Source organism: Oryx dammah, unplaced genomic scaffold (assembly GCF_014754425.2).
Source record: "Oryx dammah isolate SB20612 unplaced genomic scaffold, SCBI_Odam_1.1 HiC_scaffold_7, whole genome shotgun sequence".
NCBI lineage: Eukaryota > Metazoa > Chordata > Mammalia > Artiodactyla > Bovidae > Oryx > Oryx dammah.
Window position 1 is genome coordinate 6,019,466 of NW_024070191.1, and position 22,192 is coordinate 6,041,657.

The window sequence follows — 22,192 nt, forward strand, 5'->3', positions numbered from 1 at the left end:
TGTTACTTCAGTTGTGTCCGACTCTGAGCGACCCCACGGACTGTAGCCTGCCAGGCTCCTCTGTCCGTGGGATTCTCCAGGCAAGAATACTGGAGTGGGTTGCCATGCCCTCCTCCGGAGGACCGTCCTGCCCCAGGATCAAACCTGAGTTTCATGTCTCTTGCATTGGCAGGCAGGTTCTTTACCATTATTGCCACCTGGGAAGCCCAGCTCTGCTCTTAACAATTATCTCAATAAACCCTTAAGCCCACAACTGATAAGGGCAGGGCCTCAGCTGGCTGGGAGATGCAAAGGCCACGTGTAGCTCTTCAGAGCTCGAGCTGCCGCCCATGCAGGGTGTTTGTGTGCATGACTGAAAGCAACGGATTAAAATCAACCGACTAAACTTGTACATAAATGGATGAAGGATGGAGCGGGCTGATGGAGGGGCAAGAGCGCCACCTACTGAGCCCACGCCACCCTGCAGGTGCGGGGAGCCAGCCTGAGACTGCAGTGAAATCCCCTGTCCGCTGCCCCTGCTACGCAGGGTTGGGGATTATGTGATGCTAGCGCTTGCTCTTAAAACACGGATGTATAGTATGCTTAACTCCATAACACACATCTAGTAACAGCCCCACACAGCACGTCTTCATTACAAAAGTCAGCAAGATCTATGGCCATTTAATGCATTAACACGTCAGGGGATGCTCATCTCTGCACAGAACGGGCTTTTTGCAACTTAGAATTATGGCTAAACCTTGTCATGAATTAAGTGAGAGGAGAAAGCAGTTGGCCATTTATTTCAAACCCAAGTCAAAACGAAGCCAGATTAAGCTTTTTAGCTGATAGTTATTTAAAATAAATGACTTGAAATCCTAAAAGTTTGTATAACCTTACAAAGTGCAACTTGGACCTTTGTCCACCTAACTCCATTACTCAGATTAATCACATTGCTTCCTGACTGCTGAGAAAAAAATCTTGACCTCTAAATTCTTCAGGCGTTTGAGAAGGGAAAGTGGGGTCTGAGTATCTAAGGAAATATTTATCCCTCGATTTGCAACGGCTGTGATTTAAAGCAAACACAGGACTGGCCACCAGAACCAATCTCTTTTCCTCTGGTGTTCCTAGAAGTCCAGGGGCTTTTAGAGGGGGAGGCTGGGACTGAACATTTCAGGAATTCCTGTTTTGTTTGTCAGTCATTTCTAAGGGTCAGTTGATCATTTCTAATGATTACCCTATGAGCCTACAAAGCCTGAGAAGGGTCTCTGCCCTCACCCTACAGGACTCTTGCAGGAGGCTGACCTTGTGACCCCACGAGGTCATAAGACTGTGGTGAGATGCCCTGAAGTGAGTTTATGGCTTTGGAGCAATTACTGTAAAACGTTTTAAGTCAAAACAAGCTTAAGTCTCCATGAGGACCCAGGATGCACTGGCCCTGGAGTATGTCAGCGTCCTGCAGGTGGTGGCGTTCCCTTTCCTCCATGGTCTGGGGAAGAAAGCACCCCCAACCGCACGGAGTGACTCGGGCTCCACCCTCTCTGGAGGGCAGCCGGGACGCTGGGCTTGGGAGAGGGGGTGCACAAACTGAAGGGCCCTGCCCCGGGGATGGGGCAGGCCATCTCCGCTGTCTGTGAGGCCATGCACAGGGATTCTGTGAGGCAGCCAGGCTAGCTCAGCATCTGATTCACAGAGGAGGAACCCAAAGCTCAGAACCCTGAACTGACTTCTGTCCAGTCAGACATTAGCTGGAGAAAGAGCAGAAGAGAGCCCAGGTCTCATCTCCTGCAGGGATCTCCCACCTCAGAGCTTCCCTCAGAGGTACAATGCGCCAAACCTCATCTCTTCCAGGCATTAAAAAAAAAAAAAAAAAAAGTGAATCTCCATTCTCTTACCAAATATTCCATCTTTAAAAGTAAATTAAAGGCCCATATAGTCAAAGCTATGATGCTTCCAATAGTCATGTCTGGATATGAGAGTTGGACCATAAAGAAGGCTGAGTGTCAAATAATTGATGCTTTCAAATTGTAGTACTGGAGAAGACTCTTGAGAGTCCCTTGGACTGCAAGGAGATCAAACCAGTCAGTCCTAAAGGAAATCAATCCTGAATACTCGTTGGAAGAACTGATGCTGAAGCTGAAACTCCAATACTTTGGCCACCTGATGTGAAGAGCCGACTCACTGGAAAAGATCCTGATGCAGGGAAATATTGAGGGTAGAAGGAAAAGGGGTTGACAGAGGATGAGATGATCGGATGGCATCACTGACTCAATGGACATGAATTTGAGAAAACTCCAGGAGATGGTGAAGGACAGGGAAGCCCGGCATGCTGCAGTCCATGGGGTCACAAGGAGTCAGACATGACTCAGCGACTGAACAACGAAAAGACAAAATGTCGCCTTGAAATCCAAAATTCTCAGGTCTGGATGTCATTCTCAGTAACACTGGTTATTTTTTGGTTGGTCTGTCTTCTCTTAGTTTCGGCTTGAAAGATACACTAAGAACAAAAATCCATATTGTTTATGCTGTTCCCCTCTTCCCATCCCCCACCCCCAGCCTTGCCAATTTGTAAACAAATCAGAAAAAAAAAAAAAAATCCCTAGTGGGCTGGAAACCTGTCCATGGTTTGCTCCAGCTGGAAAGAATTGCGTTCCACCAAGATTTAGACCCCATTTATAATGGAAACCCTGACGGGCAGTGTTGTAATTATAGTCTTGCCGTAATGAATGTATCTCTGTGGTCAGTCGTGGATTTTTCCATGGTATTTTTCCATGGGAGATTTCCTCCCTGGGAGATGTTAACTTAAAATCTGGACTATAGCTTTGACTTCAGAGCAGACTTCTCCTGGCATCAGCGGAGCTTAAAGTCGACCATCATATTGGCTTTGGTAGACAGCGTTAGCAAGGGGGACATTAGTCAAGTTGAGTTTTGCAAGATTGATGGGGCTGGGGGATAAGGGTTTGGTGCTGGAGGACTGTATTTTGGGAACCTTGCATTGTTGCCCAGATTTTTAAACCAGAGACTGTTTTCTCTGCTGAGTGGCTACATGAAGTAGAAAAAGTGTCTAGAGTGGACAGGTATCAAGGCGACCAGCCATCCCAATCGGCCCGGGAGACTATCTGGTTTAACTCTAAAGTCTCACATCTCAGGAAAACCCCCAGTCTTAGGGAAACCAGGATGGTTGGTCATCTTAAAAAGTGGGAGAAATTGAATCAAATTCTACAACTGAGCTGAGTTTTAAAGTAAAATCCTTTCTGTGTGTTTAAAAAAACTCAAGTGTCATCAGCCCTTAGCTTGAGAACTGAACTGGGGGCACAGGAGCGGGGTCTCAGAAGGAATAAGGTCTCAATCTCATGCTTGGCTCGGCACAATATAGTATGAAAAACCCAAGACACCACCACGCTGCTTAATGATTTCTTACGCTGACTGATCCCACTCTGGAGGCGTGAGCAGGACAAGGGGGCTCGAGGGTATGCTGGCCGTCCCAGGAGACACTGCTGGGGCCTGCAGAGGGAAGGATGCAGGGGCGAAGGCGTCAGGGCTGGCGTGGAAGCTGGGGCGCACCCTCTGGGCCCCGACTCAGTGCCCTGGCCTGGAGGTGGCCTTCTGGGTCTCTCTCAGTTCACTCTGATGGCCTTTTCCAAGGACTGCAGAAGCCTCTGCCTTTTAGGGACTGGGAGGCTGACTAGGGTAGGAAGAAACAGAAGAGTAAGGAATCAAAGCCTAGGCAAAAATGGCCAACACCAGGGACTTCCCTGGCAGTCCAGTGGTTTAAGACTTTGCCTTCCAATGCGGGGTGGATGCAGGTTCGATTCCTGGTCAGGGAACTAAGACCCCACATGCTTTGGGGCCAAAACACCAAAACATAAGACAGAAGCGATATTCTGTAACAAAGACAGTAAAAGACAGTAACAAATTCAATAAAGACTTTAAAAGTCATCCACATTAAAAAAAAAAAAAAGTCTTAAAATGGCCAACACAAGATCCCAAAACATGAGGGAGCTCTGCACAGGGGTGAGAAGATACACGTGTCAAACCTCCTTCTGGCTTCTAAAACCAGGCAGCTTGGGACACAAATATTAAACCCGTCTTTGGGGTTATAAATGCTGAGGTTTCAGGGTAGGAATAGAAGCTGTTTCTATAAGCTCAGAGCCTTTGGTGGATGTGTGTTATCTCTGCTCTTGCAGATTCTATAGCTCTGAGGTCCAGCATCGAGATGGAGAAGCAGGGCACACTTAAAATGGCCACATCCCTGCTTGGGGGCAACTGGTTTAGAGGCAAGCGCGCTACAGTTTGCGAAAGAAGCTGAGAGCACTGCTGGGGGGAACCAGGCAGTTACTTTTAGGGCCCCCCGCCCCAGGCTGGCCTCCCAAGCTACTGGGCTCAGGACGCCCACTTTTGGAGAATTCGTGTCCTCTGCCTTCCCTTTCTGGCAGTGGCGGTGGAGAGTGGACCCGGGGCATTCACCCCCTTGGCCTCCTGTGGCCTGCTCACTGTGGTTTAGCATTGGTCCTTACCAGCACTAAAAGCACAGCACACCCAGGGCTCCACTGCAGCGAGAGGACCCTCCTGGGGCTGGTGCAACCCCCTCCTCCTGGAAGCTAGGGTGCTCTGGTTCTCGGGACTCCAGCCAGAATGCTGCACACCACCCCCTGGTCAGACTGTTGATCAGCCTGTGAACGTAAGAGCCACTTGTGCTCTAGGAGAGCAGGGACCTCAGCAATAAAGGCAGGTGCGTGCAACTGTTTTTACAAAAATCCACTCCCCAGATAGTTATTTAGAGGCTTTGCTTACGACTGGCGCAATCTCTAGTCCTTCAGAAAAATCTAGAACTTAATTCCACTTAGGGGTGTTCACTGTTTGCTGTAAGCTGTCTGCCAGCCAGGCCTCACCAGGCACACAGCTGAAGAAAAGAGCCTGTCCCAAGGAGCGAACCATCAGAGAAACATTCGTGGAGACCAAGCGTGATCTCCTCAGCTTCTGGAGAACCCACTTTCGCTCCTTTGTGTGGGCGTGCGGGCAGTCGGTAGCAGGCAATCCTGCAAGTCCTTTGGTTGCCTCCTATGCAGCTTCAAGGGAGAAGGGAGTGAGGTAGGCTTAAAAGAAACAAGAAAAGCATGTGCGACAGCAGATATGAGATAAATGTCCTCAAGCAGATATCCGGGGGCAGCCTGTTCTTTCAAGGTTCTGGGTGACGGCCACTCACTGAAGCAGGAACATCAACAGAATATATCCAATACGTGAGACTAACAAACAGCTGTGCAGCGACTACTGATATTCAGAGGGAGCAGAGGGCAGCCCCCTGAATCTGGGAGCTCAGTGGATGCTCCCAACCGGGCTGTGTGTTGTCATTCACAGGGTCTCACAGGTTATCAGCTTCAGAAGAGGCCACCTGGAGACAGCGCTAGAGAAAAAGCAATATCACTGCACCTCGCAAGATGCACCCCTTTTACCCAAAGGGGCAACGGCTGGCCCGGTTTTCAAGGGCGGCTTCTTTCCCAGTCTGGTCTAGCCTCTGCAGGTGAGCATGAGTCTCTGCAGGTGCAGGGGCCAGGTCACAGAACTGCACCCGAATCAGAGCGGACACCTGCTCCCCGAGGCCTTTCCCAGTTCCCGCACCGCGGCTCCAGCCTCGGTCCCTCCTCAGACTCGTCCTGAGATGCCCTGCGGGGCTCTTCCCCGACACCGTGATGAGTCCTGAACCTGCTGGTTCCAGCTCAGGTGGCTCCTGGTGGTCCTCCCCTGAGGACACATGCAATGCCATCTCCAAACGTCACGCTCAGGCAGCGCGCGTCCTGATCATGGAGATTCAGAGGAGGAGTCAAGTAGGAAGCTCCCTCCAGTGACTGCTTTCTCAAGGTCACATAGAGCACCCAGTTCTTGCCGAGCTTTCGATGTGGAGGGGAAAGGCCAGAAGCCCCGGGTGCAGCCACTGATGCTGTTCTCCGCGTCCTCCTGACAAAGATTCTCTTTGACCAAACCCTCCTCAGGCTCCCCCGAACTTTTCAGCCAAGTCCTCTTCCGTGTTCCTCTCTGCTTTGTCGTTTTAGCACGAATCCTCCTAAGTCAGCTTAGCCAGAAGCCCCCACCCTCAGTATCCAATCACCTTCCATACCCGACCCGGTTCCTCATTCACCAGGATGTCTGACCTCACCGGCCTGCCTTCAGCAAGCATCCTGTTACACTGGTTTAGCCAGAAGCCCCCTAACCCCGATGTTTCCTCTTTATAATTTTCCACCCACTAAGCCCCACCTGCTCCTCGGCTGTAAACCCCACTTGTCCACACTGAGTTCAGAGTTGAGCCAGTTTTACACGGAGGCCTCTTCCCCTATTGCAACAGCTCCTGAATAAAATCTGTTTTCACCACTTCAACTCTGTCCAGCTCTGGCTTTTCTCGACTCTCCTTCTACAGGACAGAGGCCTGAGGTGTCCTGAGGCTTAACAAGGGATTTCATAAAATAATACAGCTAAAATACATTTAAAAGAAGAATGATTAATAACCACTTAAGTGTTATTAACAGAATAAAATAGGACTCTGGGTTTTACCCTTGAGTTTACTGGGGAAGCCACAGGAAGGATCATAGAGTTTGTCAGGGGCTTCCCAGATGGCTCAGATGGTAAGGAATCTGCCTGCAATGCAGAGAGTCGGGGTCAGTCCCTGGGGCAGGGAAGATCCTCGAGGAGGGAATGGCTACTCAGAAGCAGGCGATTGGAAGGAAGCTTTATCGTCGCCTCCCTCATGGTGTTCGAGAAGGACTCCTATGCAAACGTGTGGCGTGTGGTGTTTGCAGGGGACCTTCGAAACAATCTAATCCGGTTCCCTCGTTTTCAGGCTGAGCAGACAGACGTCCGGAGGGGCTGTGACACACTCAAGGGTGGAGGTGTCGGAAGTCCTCACCCCAGCGACCAGCCTGACGGGCCGGCCTGTGGCTCACCCACTGACCGTGCTCAGCGGAGGAAACCCGCCTCGGCCGTCAGCCTCGCCCTGCGGCCGCGGTCCCCGGCGGGGGCCGTGCACTTGGGGGTGGACGTGAGGCAGGGCGCGTCCGCGGGCCTCGGGCGCCCCTCGGGCAGCGGCCTCTGGGTGCCAGCCGCGACGGGGCGACGCGGGGACTCCCGCTGCCCCCGGAGCCCCGAGCCGCCCCGGGCCCGGCCGCCGGGCTGCAAGCGTCCTCCGGGGCCTAAGATGGGGCTGATGTCGGCCACGCTGAGGGGAAAGCGCTCGGAGCTGCCCGACCCCAGCCCCCTCCCGGAGAGGGGCGTCGGCTCCCCGGGGGAGGGGAGCGCCCCTTCGGCGGTGGCGCTGAAGTACAGCGTGGAGCCGGCCTGCCCGCCCCCGCCCCCCGGGCGCCCCCCTGCACCCCTCGCCCCCGGGGCGGCCCCAGCTCCCTCCTCTGAGCCGCCCTCCCGCCTTGCAGCTGACGGCTGCTGGGCTGGAGCTCGGTCAGGACTCTCGCTGGCAAAAGACAGGTAACTTGAGGTCTCGTCAGCCTCTGCTTTGGGGACCACTGGAAACTCAGAGCCTTCCTCTGAGGTTAGAGGGTCCTGGGGTGATGAAGGGGGCTCCTGCTGCGGGGGTGGGGGCGTCCTCCAGCCGCTGCAGTGTTGGCTCAACCCCCACTCAGGGGAGCAAAAGCGGGCCAGGCCATCTTCTCCAAAGACTGCCTTGATCTTTGACACGTTCCCCGTCTTCAAAGCGAGCTTCACCAGCAGCCAGTGGTGGCGGCTGAGGAAAGAGGCCTCCCCCGCCATCTGGCTTTCCAGCCCAGCCTCTGGGGGCGCCCACTGTGGGCTGGGGGGCTTCCCCAGGCTTGGGAGCTCATCGCTTTCCTCTGGGCAGGGCCCCAGGCTGTCCGGTCCCTCCCCGGCTGGGCCCAGGGCTTGTGGAGAGGAGTCTTCTTCTGCTTTATCACCCTCTGTGGGGCCCCGCCAGATGTCTGTGGATTTCGGATGCAGCAGGCTGTAGTAAACGACCAGCGAGACACTGCCTGCAAAACAAGGGGGGAGAAAAAAGCACAAGGTTACGTTCTTTGAAGTCCTGCATCCTCCCTGTGGTTTGCAGAATTCCAGGTTCTCCAGTTTTGAGTAGAGTAATATCATCTGGGATCCAAAACAAGACTCTTGTTGGAGCATCAGAAGGGGTATTTGGGGAAATTTACGTATGTTCCAGCTCCAGTAGGGCTTCCCAGGTGGTGCTGCGATCTGCCTGCCAGTGCAGGAGACGCGAGAGACACAGGTTTGATCTCTGGGTTGGGAAGATCCCCTGGAGAAGGAAATGGCAACCCACTCCAGTATTCTTGTCTGGAGAATTCCATGGACAGAGGAGCCTGATGGGCTATAGTCCATGGGGTCGCAAAAGAGTCAGACACAACTGAGTGACTGAGTGTGCATCTATACACACACATACACACATACACAGTTCCAATAAGCTGCAAATGTTCCTACCGTTAAAAAATGTAAGAACAGAGTTTAAATCTTAGAGAGTTTATGACTTCTTCCTTGAGGGAGGCTCCAACCGAGTCCTTTAGATGTATGCGTGCATGTGTGTGAGACAGAGAGAGAGGTTTGATAGAAAAGGTAATTTCACTTTCAGAAAACCGAGTCAAATACCCAGAACACAACCATCCACATACTGATTGATGGATTCCAAAGAGAAGGGAGAGAGAGATAATCATTTCAAAAACAAGACCCAAGCAGAGGTTAAACATACCCATCAAAACCCCCATATCAAGGAATTTCCACAAGCAGCAACAAAACTTCCTTTGTGCACAAACATCTGAATCACATTGTTGTCAGCTTCATTTATTTTGATCAGAAGTGTTGACTGCGGCAATAATTTATTTAGCAGAGCATTCCAGTAATCCTCCCACGTTATTTCCAGTTTCCTGTTGTACTGGACCAAGTGCCGGGTTTCAGGGAGCTCATAATAAACAGTGTGAAGCCTGATATGGGGGCAGGGGTTGGGGGGTGGTGTAAACTTCGGCAGGGCCAGGAAACACAGCAAGGATGCAGCTAGAAGGAACCCAACAGACGTCCCCTCGCCTGCTGTCAGCATCTCTGGGGGAATGGGGTCAGAACTCCTAATAGAGGGTCACCCGGTGTTGTCTTTGCAGGGGGAACGGCTCAGGCCATTTCCACCCAGTGTCCTGAGTCCTCACGGTCAGTGGGCAGGAAGGATTGTCCCCCTTCTCCTATGAGGAGCCCCCCAAGACCAAGAAAGGGGAGCTGACCCCATCCGCACCCCATCCTGCCAGTGGCAGGGCTGTGTGTATTCAGTGAAGACAGACTTTCCTCAAAAGCCTCCTGTTTAACTGGTTTCTTGGTGGCAGCCCCAGGCTGGCATGCAGTAGGCACTCAATAAATGTTTATCCAGGCAGCTCAAGATGGAAACTGGAGCTGCTGCTTTATAGCCTGGGCTCCACCTCCCCACTGAAGACTCTAGTCCAGGGAACTGGAGAGTCGGGGGTTCCGCTGCCCCTGGAAGCTCGGGGGAAGGGCCAGCCAGCCTGGCTCTGCCTGAGCCCCCCCAACCCCCCCCGCCCCACCCCCGCCCCGGCCTCACCAACAGGCCACCTCTGGGGCAGGGACAAAGGCCGATCCAGGCCCTCACGCCCGGGGATGTGGCCTGGCTACCCTCAGCGCAGGGCCCGGCCCTGGTCTCCATCCAGCTGCTTCCGAGCCCCAATTCCTACCCCTGGGGTGAGCTGACCGCAAAGAAGCAAGTTGTGGGAGGTGGGTAGGGGACGGAGGAGCAGCGAAAGCGACCTCGGGGCTCACCGATCAGAAATCCAGACAAGACGCCTGCGACGGCCCCCAGGCTGGTCCACGAGGCCCCCTGGAGAAAGTCCGTCGCCAGCAGCACGAGGATGATATTTTCGAGCAGCATCACCTGTGAGAACAGGAAAATCAACACGCCCGGGCAGTGCACGCAGCCTGGGCATGCTCCCGCCTCACGATCTCCTGCAGCCCCTTCAGGGCTGGGGGCTCCCACTGCTGACTGGGCCTCACTAGCAGCAGGGCAGGGCTGAGTGGGCCTCTCCCGCCAAGGGGGCCCTCCTGTTCTCACTGCAGCTCGCCAAGTGTCTGCAGAGGCAGAAACGCACGGGAAACGGAAGGGCACAGCTCACAAGGCTGCAGGGGTCCCTTTGGTGAGTTGGGTGGGGCTGACAGGGAATTCTGTTTGCTGCTTTATCTGTTGCATAGTCTCATGTTAACTGTATACACGTTAGTTTTATCATGCGATAATTAAAAGTACCTGCAGAGCTCACAGTGGCACTGGATTCCAGTGAGTCACAAACGTTCAGAACAATCTCAGAATTTTTTTTTTCCCCAAATATTTGCCCGAGACACCCATCTCCTCCCGTCCCTGGGCACCGGAGTTCATGGTTCTTGGTCTTTGGGGCCTGGACTAAATAATCACCAGCTTCCTGGTTCTCCAGCTTGTGGAGGGTGACTGTGGGACTTGGTGGCGCTGTAATTGCATGAGAAAATCCCTGTAACAAATTTCTTATGTATCTAGACACATCTCACTGGTTCTGTTTCTAGTGGTTGCATTTGTCAGGGTCCTCCAGAGAGGCAGAACCAACAGGATGTGAATGCAGCCACTTTCCACTGACAAAGACGCTCTTCTGGACCAAACTTGACTCAGACGGGCTCTCTGAGCACTCTTCTTGGCCTATAACAACTGCAGACCTGAAGCAGAAATGACTGTTTGAAACCAACACTAACGTACTTTCTAATAGCTCAAGCCTGCATCCCTAGCATGGTGACCCAGCCCCAAAGAAGTTCCTCCCTGAGAAAACTCGGTACTGCCTGGAGAACTTACTGTTTGTTCTGGAAAAAAACCTAGTCATAATGCAGAAGCGGCCCAGACCCCTCCACATAGGGGAGCTACTTTAGAAAGCCTGCAATTATACATATTCTCTCTGCTCCTCTGAAATGTCAGTCTTTTACCACCCAGAGCTGCCTTCTCCAGGACCTGGGAACCAGCCCTTGGAAACACAGACATCCCAGGAGACGACTCTCCCAGCTCTGTGTGTGTCAGTTGCTCAGGCATGTCCGACTCTTTGTGACCCCATGGATCATAGCCCGTCAGGCTCCTCTGTCCATGGGATTTTCCAGGCAAAAATACTGGAGTGGGGTGCCAGTTCCTTCTCCAGGGGAGCTTCCCGACCCAAGGATTGAACCCGGTTCTCCCACACTGCAGGCAAATTCTTTACCATCTGAATCACCAAGGAAAACCAGTTCTAAAGTGTGTTAACACTGCCTCCTGTCATGAACACGTGGGAAGTGTGTGAACGGTGGTGTGCAGATGGTATGCAGTCACTCCCCGACTTTGGTGGAGACCACACTGTTCCCTGCCCCCTGTCCCCCCTTTAAAACGTGCAGTTGCCTCCGCATAAATGGAGGTGAAGGGTCAGTCCATGCGGGACCCCTCTCCTTGTTGCAGTTGACTTATCAGCATTTGCGTCCCTCGCCTTTCCTCCGTGTCTGGATGTGTTATCTCAGCACCATCCACACGCGCTCTCCCTTGGGCACCCCCCCGGTTCCACAGCCTACATTGTGCTTCTGCAGCTTCTCCCCACTTGAAACTTCCGTACCGTCTAATCTGCCTCTCCTGCTTGATCTCTCTGAGCTCAGGAGTCCAGTGCCTAAGACGGCTGGAAAGAAGGAAGCATTTCCCCGCCGTCCTTGTGTGTGCACATGTGCACTCGGTCACTTCAGTCACGGCTCTGGGCAACCCCTGCACCGGGGCCCGCCAGGCCCTCGGTCCATGGCATTCTCCTGACAAGAACACTGCAATGTGTTGCCATGCCCCCTCCAGGGGATCTTTGGGACCCAGGGGTTGAATCCGAGTCTCTTGCTTCTCCTGCATGGCAGGCAGATTCTTTACCCGCGAGCCACCGGGGAAGGCCCCCTGCCCCTAAAACTCCCGGGACACGATCTGCTGATGAGGGTGTGAATGTGTCAAAAGCGAGCAGAAGCAGCGAATGTGAAACGCCTCCTCATTTAGTTCCGCCTCTCAGGGAGCCTCTGGACATCAGCACGTGAGCGTGATGCTCCCACAAACGGACAATGAAATTCACCCTCTTTTACTTGTAGTGCGTGTGGGCTGGGCTGGACCACACACCCAGCCCTCAGCCCACACGGTGTGAGGGGCTTGGTTACTCCCAGTTTCCAGATGTGGAGACTGAGGCTTGGTGTGACTCACCCAGTATCGTGGGTCCTCTGTGGGCCTGTGGCCTCGGGGGTCAGCGAGCTCTACGGGGGTCAGCGAGCTCTACGGGGCTCTCCTAAACCCAGAAGTGACCATGCTGTCACCTGCCCTGGGCCAGACCTGCCTCCCCGGCTTTTCCCTTCACTCTGGTCTCCATCCTGAAGCACCGGCACCTCTGAAAGTCTCAACTTCTATTTTTGGTAAAGGCCACTCTTGGTTGCTTATTTCAGCCCAAGTTTATTATTTTATTTACTCTTCACAGGGACCCGGAAAAGTAGGTAGGTATTAACATTATTCTCTCAGCGACACCAAGAGGTGAGTTTCTGATGCGCTGATGAAAAAATAGGTCCAGAGAGTCTAAATTCTCAGTCATAGTTGGTAACAGATAATGACAGAGCCAGGGTCCCATGGAAACCCTCTGGTTCCAAAGCCACAGCCAAAGCCTGTGGCTGATCCAGGCTCTCCTTTGCCTTCTGCGATACAGCTCAACTTCCTGCCTCTCGTCAAAAGTGTCCCTGGTCATCCGAGCAGGAAGTGATAATCCTATGCGATTCAGACACTGCTTTCTCTGCTGGCCTTGGTCCACATTCTGCCTCTTTATTATTACTTGGGTACAAGCTTAGAAGCTGCCTACAGATAAGCATTATGTCACCTTTGTGCTTTTCACACTAACTATGACCACAGCTATAACTCAGCAATTGAGCTGATTGACAAGGATGTCACGCATATGACAAAGAATAGAACTGTGATTATCTTTATCAGATGGGCTGATGTAGAGAGTCGCTGAAAAGCATCACCAAATACACTACAATCCTTGCTATGGTAACTACGTGGAAACAGACATCCGGTTGCTCCTTTCAGAGGCCATCATCTCTGCTCAAGACTATAATTCCTTTTATAGTTTTTCCTAAAATCAAGCTATTCCTTCATAATAGATATGCATGCACAATTGTACACATGCACACACACACACACGCATGCACGCCCATGTTCCACGTATACAGTAAAGTTAGGATCACTTGCCGTGTAGAACGTGGCCATCCTGTTTCTGGAGGGGCCGTCCCAGAGGTTGAGGTAGCAGAGGATGAACACGGCACCCACGAGCAGGTTGAAGAGCCTCCAGCGGCAGGTGCTGTCCACGATGTCACTCTGCTGAGCCACGAGCCAGAAGGTCATCACCAGCCAGTGGGCACCTGGAGAGAGCAGCCCTGGAGTCAGGGCCCCACGAGGGGGCAGGGCTGGGGGAAGCAGGAGGGCTGGGGCAGGGACTCAGAATCCGGGGCCGTAACCCTCCTCTCTTCTGACTGCGTGTGACTTGGCATCCAAGGAGACGGACGAAAACCCAGGAGAGATCCGAGGGACACAGAACATTCACAGGTTTAATGGCACGCGAGCCTTCGTGCATTCCTCTCTCCCCGGACACTCAGGGACACTCAGGGCCTCCCTCCACATTCCTGAACCTGGGCTGGCCGAGACCGCCTTGCTGGGCAAAATTCAGCCGAAGTCGTGCTCATCCAGTTCTGGGCCCGATTTAAGAGAACTGGCCGCTCCTTGCTCTTGGAATTCTCAGCTGCCTCGTCTGAAGCCAGCTGCCTCGCCGGCATGGACAGGGTGGAGGGGCCCTGGGTGCAGGATGTCTGAACAGCCAGCCCAGGGAAGCCCCTCTGTGGGTCCAGATACCTGCGAGCCTACAGGGATGGTGTGAGGACCCTGCAGGCAGGAACCCCCAGCGAACCCTGCTTGGCCCTTAAAGGCCTGGTTGTTGCTCACCAATGGTTCTTTTCAGGCATTAAACTCTGGGATTGCTTGTCGTGCAGCAGTAGTTGGTCGGGACAGAAGCTCAGCTTACCTGCGACAACCAGCACCCAGACGCGGTAAGCCCAGAAGAAGAGAACCAGGCTGAGGACGCGAGCCCCGACCATGCCCATCCTCCAGAGCTGCTGGCAGCCGAGGGCCGTCCAGGGTGTGGAGGGGTGGTCCGGCTTCACGGAGCCCAGGGATCGGGCGTAGCACACCAGGGCCCAGGAGAGCGTGGTCCAGGAGCACAGGGCACTCACTCCTGGAAGGCAAGCGGGACCCCAGGACCGCTAACCGACAGAACCTGCCTTCACAGAGGACACTGCCACCTCTGTGCACACATGCAGGCCTGTCTCCATGCAGAAGAAACGAGGACGTGGGTACTCCTCCCCGCCAAGGCAGGCTGGGCTCTCCGTGGGTTCACACTTAAGAAAAAAGGCTCAGGGGCGTCCCTGGTGGCTCCGTGGTAAGGAAGCCATCTGCCAATGCAGGAGACATGGGTTTGATCCCTGGTCTGGGAAGAAGATCCCATGTGCTAGGGAGCAACTCAGCCAGAGCACCACGACTACTGAGCCTGTGCTCTGGAGCCCGGGAGCCGCACCTACTGAGCCCACCTGCCACAACTACTGAAGCCCCTTCACCTGGACCCTGTGCCCCGCAATGGGAGAAGCCACCGCAACAAGAAGCCCGCACCCCACAACTAGAGGGTAGCCCCCACTCAAAGCAAACAGAGAAAGGCCCGCACAGCAAAACGAACGCCTGGGGTGGTCAATAAATAAATAAATAAAATTATTAAAAAAAAAAAAAAAGCAGCCCAGCCACTGCCCCTCGGGCACCTCTGGTTTATGATGAAGCAGCTCTTAACAGCTCTGAAGGCGGTATTTCATCTCAGTTGTACTCTGCAGTTCAGTCCATACGCGTGTGTGTATGTTGTGTCCGACTCTGCAACCCACGGTGAGCCATAGCTCGAAAGGCTCCTCTGTCCGTGGGATTCTCCAGGCAAGAATACTGCAGTGTGTGGCCATGTCCTCCTCCAGGGGCATCTTCCCGACTCAGGGATCAAACTCACATCTCTCTATCTCCTGCACTGGCAGGTGGATTCTTTACCGCTTGTGCCACTAGGGAAACCCTCAGTCCATACAAAGGACCAGGTAAGACCAGAACAGCGGGGGGTGCCCGGCCCGGAGGAGACACCCTGAGCGCACTGGCCTGACTGCCAGTGTCTCTGCTGGCGCCCGAGGTGTTGATCCCACTGCTCTCAAGGGGTGAGGCTCAGGCTGCACGGAGTTAGTCCCAGGGGAAACGGACACACTGATCTCACAAGGGGCAGCGCAGGCCTCCCCAGAGTGCTTTCAGGGTCCTCTCACCACCTGCAACTTTCCTCTCACGGCCCAACCTCCACGAAGGAAGTCCACTCCCTGGGAACTCACCGCCCCAAACAAAAGCCAGTTTTAACCGTCACCTTGGGCATCGTAGGTAACAGCCCTGGTGGCTCAGATGGTAAAAGAATCTGCCAGCAATACAGGAGACCTGGATTCGATCCCTGGGTTGGGAAGATCCCCTGGAGGAGAAAATGGTGACCCACTCCAGTGCTCTTGCCTGGAGAATCCCATGGACTGAGGAGCCTGGAGGGCTAAAGTCCATGGGGTTGCAATGAGTTGGACACTTTCACTTTTTCACTTTTGTGCACCGTAGTGAGCTTGGGCTGCCCTAACTCTGCCTAACAGAGGACATCTTAGGTTGCCAGGGTTTGCTAAACAAGGCGTTAGCTTCTGTCCCCCATGAGAAGTCAGGCAGGCTGCGGCCGGGGGTGGAATCACTCACCTGGCATGGAAGCAGTGAAGTCAGAGGCGAGGAAAAGGTATGTTTGGACCAGCAGGTGGGGCCCGACTTGGAGCAGGGCTTCGAGGAGGCGCAGGGCCGCCAGGTCCGCCTCCCACAGCAGCAGCGGGGCCTGGGGGGTGGCCTGCCCTTCCTTCCAGAGGCTGGCGGACACAGCGTCCCAATGCCTGGGGCGGAGGAGGGCCAGGACTCAGAATCACACTGCGAGGGCTGTCGGACCCCTCTCCTGGCGTACCACCTAGAGACCGAGAGCCTTCTAGGGCCTAGCCCGCCTCGTCCGCATCCCAGGTCCCTCAGCCCTGACTCTAGGCTGTGGGTGGCGCTTCTGTTCCCAGCGCAGGGATCCTGCCCAGCAGACCTCACTCTGCCCACATGTGGAAGGGTCGCTGGGTTGGGAGCTGGGAGCAGACAGGTTTGCTGGGGGCTCTCTCTGAGCCCTGCGAATCCTGAGCTAAGCCTGAGCCCCGTCTCCGACCCTGGGGCCGCCAGGGTCAGTCGCTCTGTGTGACCCCCTGGACTGCAGCCCACCAGGCTCCTCTGTCCATGGGATTCCCCAGGCAAGAATATGGGAGTGGGTTGCCAGGCCCTTCTCCAGAGCCTCTTGTGATGGGAATTAATGCAGTCCCGTTGAACAGCAGGGAGGGCAAGGGGCTACTAGGGGGTCTGCAAGACCAGGCTGGTCCGGGCACACTGGCTCCTCCAGTGGGAGCCACCTTCCTCACGTCCAGGAAAAGGAGTCAACACAAGAGAAAAAAAAAAAAAAGTCAGTAAATATTCCTGTTTCATTCTACTTCTGATAAACCCACCCTCGAAACCTTTCCTGATGCTTTAGTCTCATGCAAGCCCACCAGAGGTGCCATGGACCACCATCCTGTGCCACCTGGACGGTTATGCATGTATAAAAATGTCACTGCAGGCTCTGAGGACTTCAGGTTTTCACAGCAATTTCCCCCTCACCCTCCCAGGGGCAGGAACAAGGCGATCCCTACACCTGCCTGCAGCGGGGGCAGGCCTGCCTGCCAAGTCCACGGGCGATCGCAAACTTCAGTCCTATCCAAGTTAAGAAAAACTGGAAATCATTTAAATTTACTGATTCCTGAACCAGAGCTGGGTGTGCCTTTCAAGTCACCCCAAACGCCCTCTCCCTCTGATCTCTGGTCAGCGTTTCTTCAGCCAGAACAGGAAGGGGTCTTCTTTGAAATGTTCTTAATCAGGGTACCGAGAGCCCAGGAAAGGGGCTCAGGAGAAAACAGCTTTCCTTTTTCATGACTTGGATCCTGGAGTGAAGTGATTTCTCACTGAGTCTTTGAAGCTGTGATCTCTGACCCAAACAGAATGTTAAGAAAAAGCAGATGAAGACAAACCTGTAGCTGCTCTTCGGGTCCTGAATCCTCAGTTCTGGGGAAACCCCAGCCCCACTTCCTGCCCTCCCAGCTGCCCCCGTTCATTCAGCAGGCATCTTTATGGGCTGCCCCCACCTGCTGGAGACTGCAGAGGCAGCAAAAGAAACTGAAGATATTCTCTAGAAGCCCAAGATTCAGTTATGGAAAGAATGCCATACACGCTCGAAGTTTTAAGTAGGAAGAAAGATGTGCCAAAACGAGAAGGGTGAGAGGAGTCCTGGGGAGAGAGGACAAGGTGGGCATAAAAGCACCCAGTGGCACGGTTGTGGTCCCTTCTCCCCGGCCCTGGCCACCCCCCTTCTAATTTCTCTCTCTCTGTTTCCAGCTACTCTAAGCACCTCATGTCTGGGGCCCAGCAGCTGACGGTAAGGTGTCTGCCTCCAATGCGGGAGATCCGGGTTGGATCCCTGGGTCGGGAAGATCCCCTGGAGAAAGCAATGGCACCCCACTCCAGTACTCTTGCCTGGAAAATCCCATGGACCAAGGAGCCTGGTAGGCTACAGTCCTGGGGCTCACAAAGCGTCAGACATGACTGAGCGACTTCACGTCACTTCAAGCACCTCATGTAAGTGGGATTATACGCCATGCGTCTTACTGCATCATGTCCTCGAGACTCATTCATGTTGCAGCCTGTGACAGAATTTGCTTCTGTTTTCCACTGCATGTATAGACCGCACTTTACTCATCTTTTCATCCATTAATAGACACTTGGGTTGCCTCATGTTTTGGCTATTGCGAATGATGCTGCTACGAACACAGGTATACAAAGGTCATTTCAGGACACTGCTTTCAGCTTGTTTGGATGTTTACCCAGAAGTGGATTTGCTGGATTATACGGTAATTCTGTGTTTAATTGAGGAACTACTATACTGCTTTCCACAGTAGCTACACTAGTTTACATGGTCACCAACAGTACACAAGGGTTCTAATTTCTCCACATCCTTGCTAACATGTTATTTCCTGTTCTTGGTGTTTTTTTGTGTGTGTGGTGGCGGGGGATAGTAGCCATCCTAATGGGTGTGAGGTGGTATCTCATTGTGGTTTTGATTTGCATTTCCCTAATGGTTAGTGAAGGTGAACATCTTTTCACAAGCTTATTGATGGGAGTGTATATTACAAACTTTTAAATTAAATTTATACCCATCGATATTAAGCTTGCCTTACATATCCTTAAAGCTCATCTCAACTATCTTTGTAATAATTTTTCCCTTCCACTAAACAAATATTTTTAACCCAAAACACAGGTTCAGGATGAGATGGATTAGGTATTCTTCTACCATCTCATGCTGTGTTTACAAATGCATTTACAGGCTTAAATTTTTTTTTACTCGTTGGTAACATATGGCACCCCACTCCAGTACTCTTGCCTGGAAAATCCCATGGACAGAGGAGCCTGGTAGGCTGCAGCTCATGGGGTCGCTAAGAGTCGGACATGACTGAGCAACTTCACTTTCACTTTTCACTTTCATGCATTGGAGAAGGAAATGGCAACCCACTCCAGTGTTCTTGCCTGGAGAATCCCAGGGACGGTGGAGCCTGGTGGGCTGCCGTCTATGGGGTCGCACAGAGTCAGACATGACTGAAGCAATTTAGCGGTAGCAGCAGCAACATATAGCATTAGGGTAGAAATATAAAAACAAAATGTAACTGACTTTGTTTAAACAAGTAGTTACTAATGTCAAGTTCTTTGGAACAGTCAGATTTAACATTATCTATATTATTTGGAATTTAAAAAAAATACATGGGACTTCCCTGGCAGTCCAATGGTTAAGACTCTGCACTTCCCATGCAGGGGACGCAGATTCAATCCCTGTACCTGGTGGGGGGGACTCAGATCCCATGACATGTGGCTGGATAAAAGAAAAAAAGGAAAACATTTATCTTTTAGCTCCTTGAACTTTTTATAAGCTACTTTATGTCAGGAGGTTTTTAATTGGTTTCTCTGTAGTTAGTACAGTCTTCTGCATTGTATCAAGCCACATGCGTGCTAGGTCATTCAATCATGTCTGACTCCTTGTGACCCCATGGACTGTAGCCCATCAGGTTTCTCTGTTCATGGGATTCTCCAGGCACGAAATGGAGTGGGTTGCCATTTCTTCCAGGGAATCTCCCAGACCCAGTGATCAAACTGGGTCTCCTGCATTGCAGGCAGATTCTTTACCATCCAAGCCAGGATCCCCTTTTAAAAAGGTCCGTCTAGTCAAAGCTGTGGTTTTTCCAGTAGTCATGTATGGATGAGAATTGGACTATCAACAAAGCTGAGCGCCAAAGAATTGATGCTTTTGAACTGTGGTGTTGGAGAAGACTCTTGAGAGTCCCTTGGACTGCAAGGAGATCCAACCAGTCCATCCTAGAGGGTATCAGTTTGGAATATTCATTGGAAGGACCTATGCTGAAGCTGAAACTCCAATATTTTGGCCACCTGATATGAAGAGCTGACTCATTTGAAAAGACCCTGATGCTGGGAAAGATTGAAGGCAGAAGTGGATGACAGAAGATGAAATAATTGGATGGCCTCACCTACTCAAAGGACATGAGTTTGAGTAAACTCCAGGAGTTGGTGATGGACAGGGAGGCCTGGGGTGCTGCAGTCCATGGGGTTGCAGTGTGGGACCCAAATGAGCGACTGAACTGAACTGAACTGATAGAGGATTGCGCAAACAGAGTTCCTTTGGCTCCACCTAGAGGCGCTTTTACTGAACTGCAGTTTGCTGAGAGGCTTCTTGACTGACTCTGATTGGGAGTCCATTACAAAATTCCATGTGGATTTGCTTAAAGACAATTCATTATCCAGTGTCTTCTTTGTGAAAGTCAGATATGCTGGTTTCAGGATGAGAAATAGATGTGTTTTCTACTTTAACTTTCAAAGCTTTCTTCTAAGGAAGTAGATTTCCATTTGTTCGATTTTTTTTTTTTTAACACAGAAACACTGCAAACCATGGAGCTTCTTAACAAAACTTAGACCCAAATTTGCAGTTCACCTCGAGTAACTGCATTTTGCCATTACCTTCTTTTCCAACCTTCCCTTCCACCTCCTGAATGTTCTCACTTCTTTTCTTTCTTCTTGCCCTTTTTTTTTGTCCTTTTAAATTATTTATATATAGTCACCTTAACTGATTTTTTAAAATAAGAAGAGATATAGATGACTATTTGTTTTTCCTAATTTCTAATCTTTATGTCTCTCTTCACTTATTTCCATTTTAAAAAATGTATTTAGTATTCATGACATCATTGGAGAGACTTGGGGAAGATTAGGGGGTCAGCGTTGGACACCAGCATGAAAGTGGACACGTGAGCCTGACCCTGCCCCACTTCTGAAAAAGGTACTGGATCAGATGGGCTGGAGGGTCCCCACAGGACCCCAGAAGGCAGACTTATCTGACAATTATTCAGGAAGCTTCTCTCAAGTGACTGGCACAGACTTTACTCTTCTTCTGAGCTATGATATGTTTGCTTAGGGGAAAGCTGATTCATTTTTTTCAAGAGGTGGTCTGTCTTTGAGGTCACATGCTTGTTGGCTATAACGTACCAGGTGGTCCCCAGAAGGACTCGAGCCGTTAATGGTTTTCAGACCAATCTGGGCTGAGAGAAGCATCTGCACGTGTGAGTAGTGCCCACGACAGGCTCCAATCCCCCCGAGCCAGAAGGAAAAGCCGCCTCTGCTCTCTCCCCACTGGTCAGAATCTCATCTTTTCAGAGAAACCACACAGCTTGAACACAATGGCCCATCATCAGGCTAAATTGGTGTGGCTGAAAATGCTTTTGGTGCCTTTAGAGATGGAGGGTTCCAGCTCAGAGAACCCCAGTGAAATTTGGCTAGCTGCATGATATCTTTGTAAGAAGCACCCTCTGGGGTATTCCCTGGCAGTCCAATGGTTAGGACTCCGGGCTTTCACTGCAGAGGGCCCAGGGTTCGATCCTTGGTCAGGGAACTAAGATCCCACATGCCTGGCAGCAGGGCCAAAAAAAAAAAAAAAAAGCACCCTCTGCCTCCAACTTGAGATTCACTTCCTCCTCACAGTCTGCTGAGACACCATAAAACTCACTTCAGTTCTTCTAAAGAAAGCCTTGGGCTACAGCTTAAGGGCATAAAATACCCAGCAGCAAGGCTGAGATCTGAGACTAGACAACCACTCCTTGAACGGCCTTCCCACCCTGGCGCCTTCCTGCACCCTGAGCGAAGGGGCTGCACTGGTCTGGTCTCCCACAGGCCAGCCCGCTGAGCACTCGCCTGTCCAGACTGCCTGAGAAACTTTGGCCCTGGCACTCAAATGGTTTCCTCTCGCAGTAAAAACTTGATACAAATGTCACCATGCAACCTACTCCACTGCTTCAATCTGTGCCGCCCTCCTGGGGTGAAGGGGTGGGGTTCACATGGGCTGCCCCGAACTGACTCACTTTCTATGGCTTTCGATGTGCAGAACAACTCTCCTATCTCAGGTATGAAGTCACCCAGCAGGGTGAAAGGGGCTGTCTGTTCTTACCGCTTCCACACGCCGAGCTGGAGGAGGTGCAGGACCACCAGCAAGCAGCCACCTTGACGTCCATCTTCTCGGAACCAGAGATAGCTCAGGCCCTGGACCAAGAAGCCGGGCAGTAGCACCGAGAGGACCAGCCAGGCCCAGAGGAGCCGGCCTGTGGTGAAGTAGTAAATCACAGCGCAGAGGCCTGGGGCCAAAGAGGAAGGACCAGAGGGTTAGTGGGAGGCTGGGGGCGGGGGGCGCCTGGGCAACGCTGCATCCCGAGTTGGCCGAGCTGCCTGCTAGACACAAGCAGCCTAGATGGGAAAGAGGTTGAAAGGAAGGGCCAGAGCTACCCAAAGGATCAGACACCATGGTCCGCGAAGGAGACTGCTGGATCGCATAGGGCAGCGTGCACAAAACACTGGATGCTTAGCACCTGCTCAGAAACGTGAAACCTTCCCTCTGGGGATAGAAGATCCTAAGACAGGGTCGGG

At 52.4% G+C, this 22,192-nt stretch overlaps 1 protein-coding gene across 1 annotated transcript; it reads right to left on the bottom strand.

Moving 5' to 3' along the window:
* Positions 1-6,924: 6,924 nt before the first annotated feature.
* Positions 6,925-21,919, bottom strand: XKR5 (XK related 5; the record flags this gene model as incomplete). Its single annotated transcript, XM_040242867.1, has 6 exons — positions 6,925-7,964; positions 9,754-9,865; positions 13,217-13,386; positions 14,043-14,252; positions 15,815-15,999; positions 21,720-21,919. Coding segments are annotated over 6 exons (1,917 nt in total), but the record flags the coding sequence as incomplete, so codon positions are not given.
* Positions 21,920-22,192: the final 273 nt, after the last annotated feature.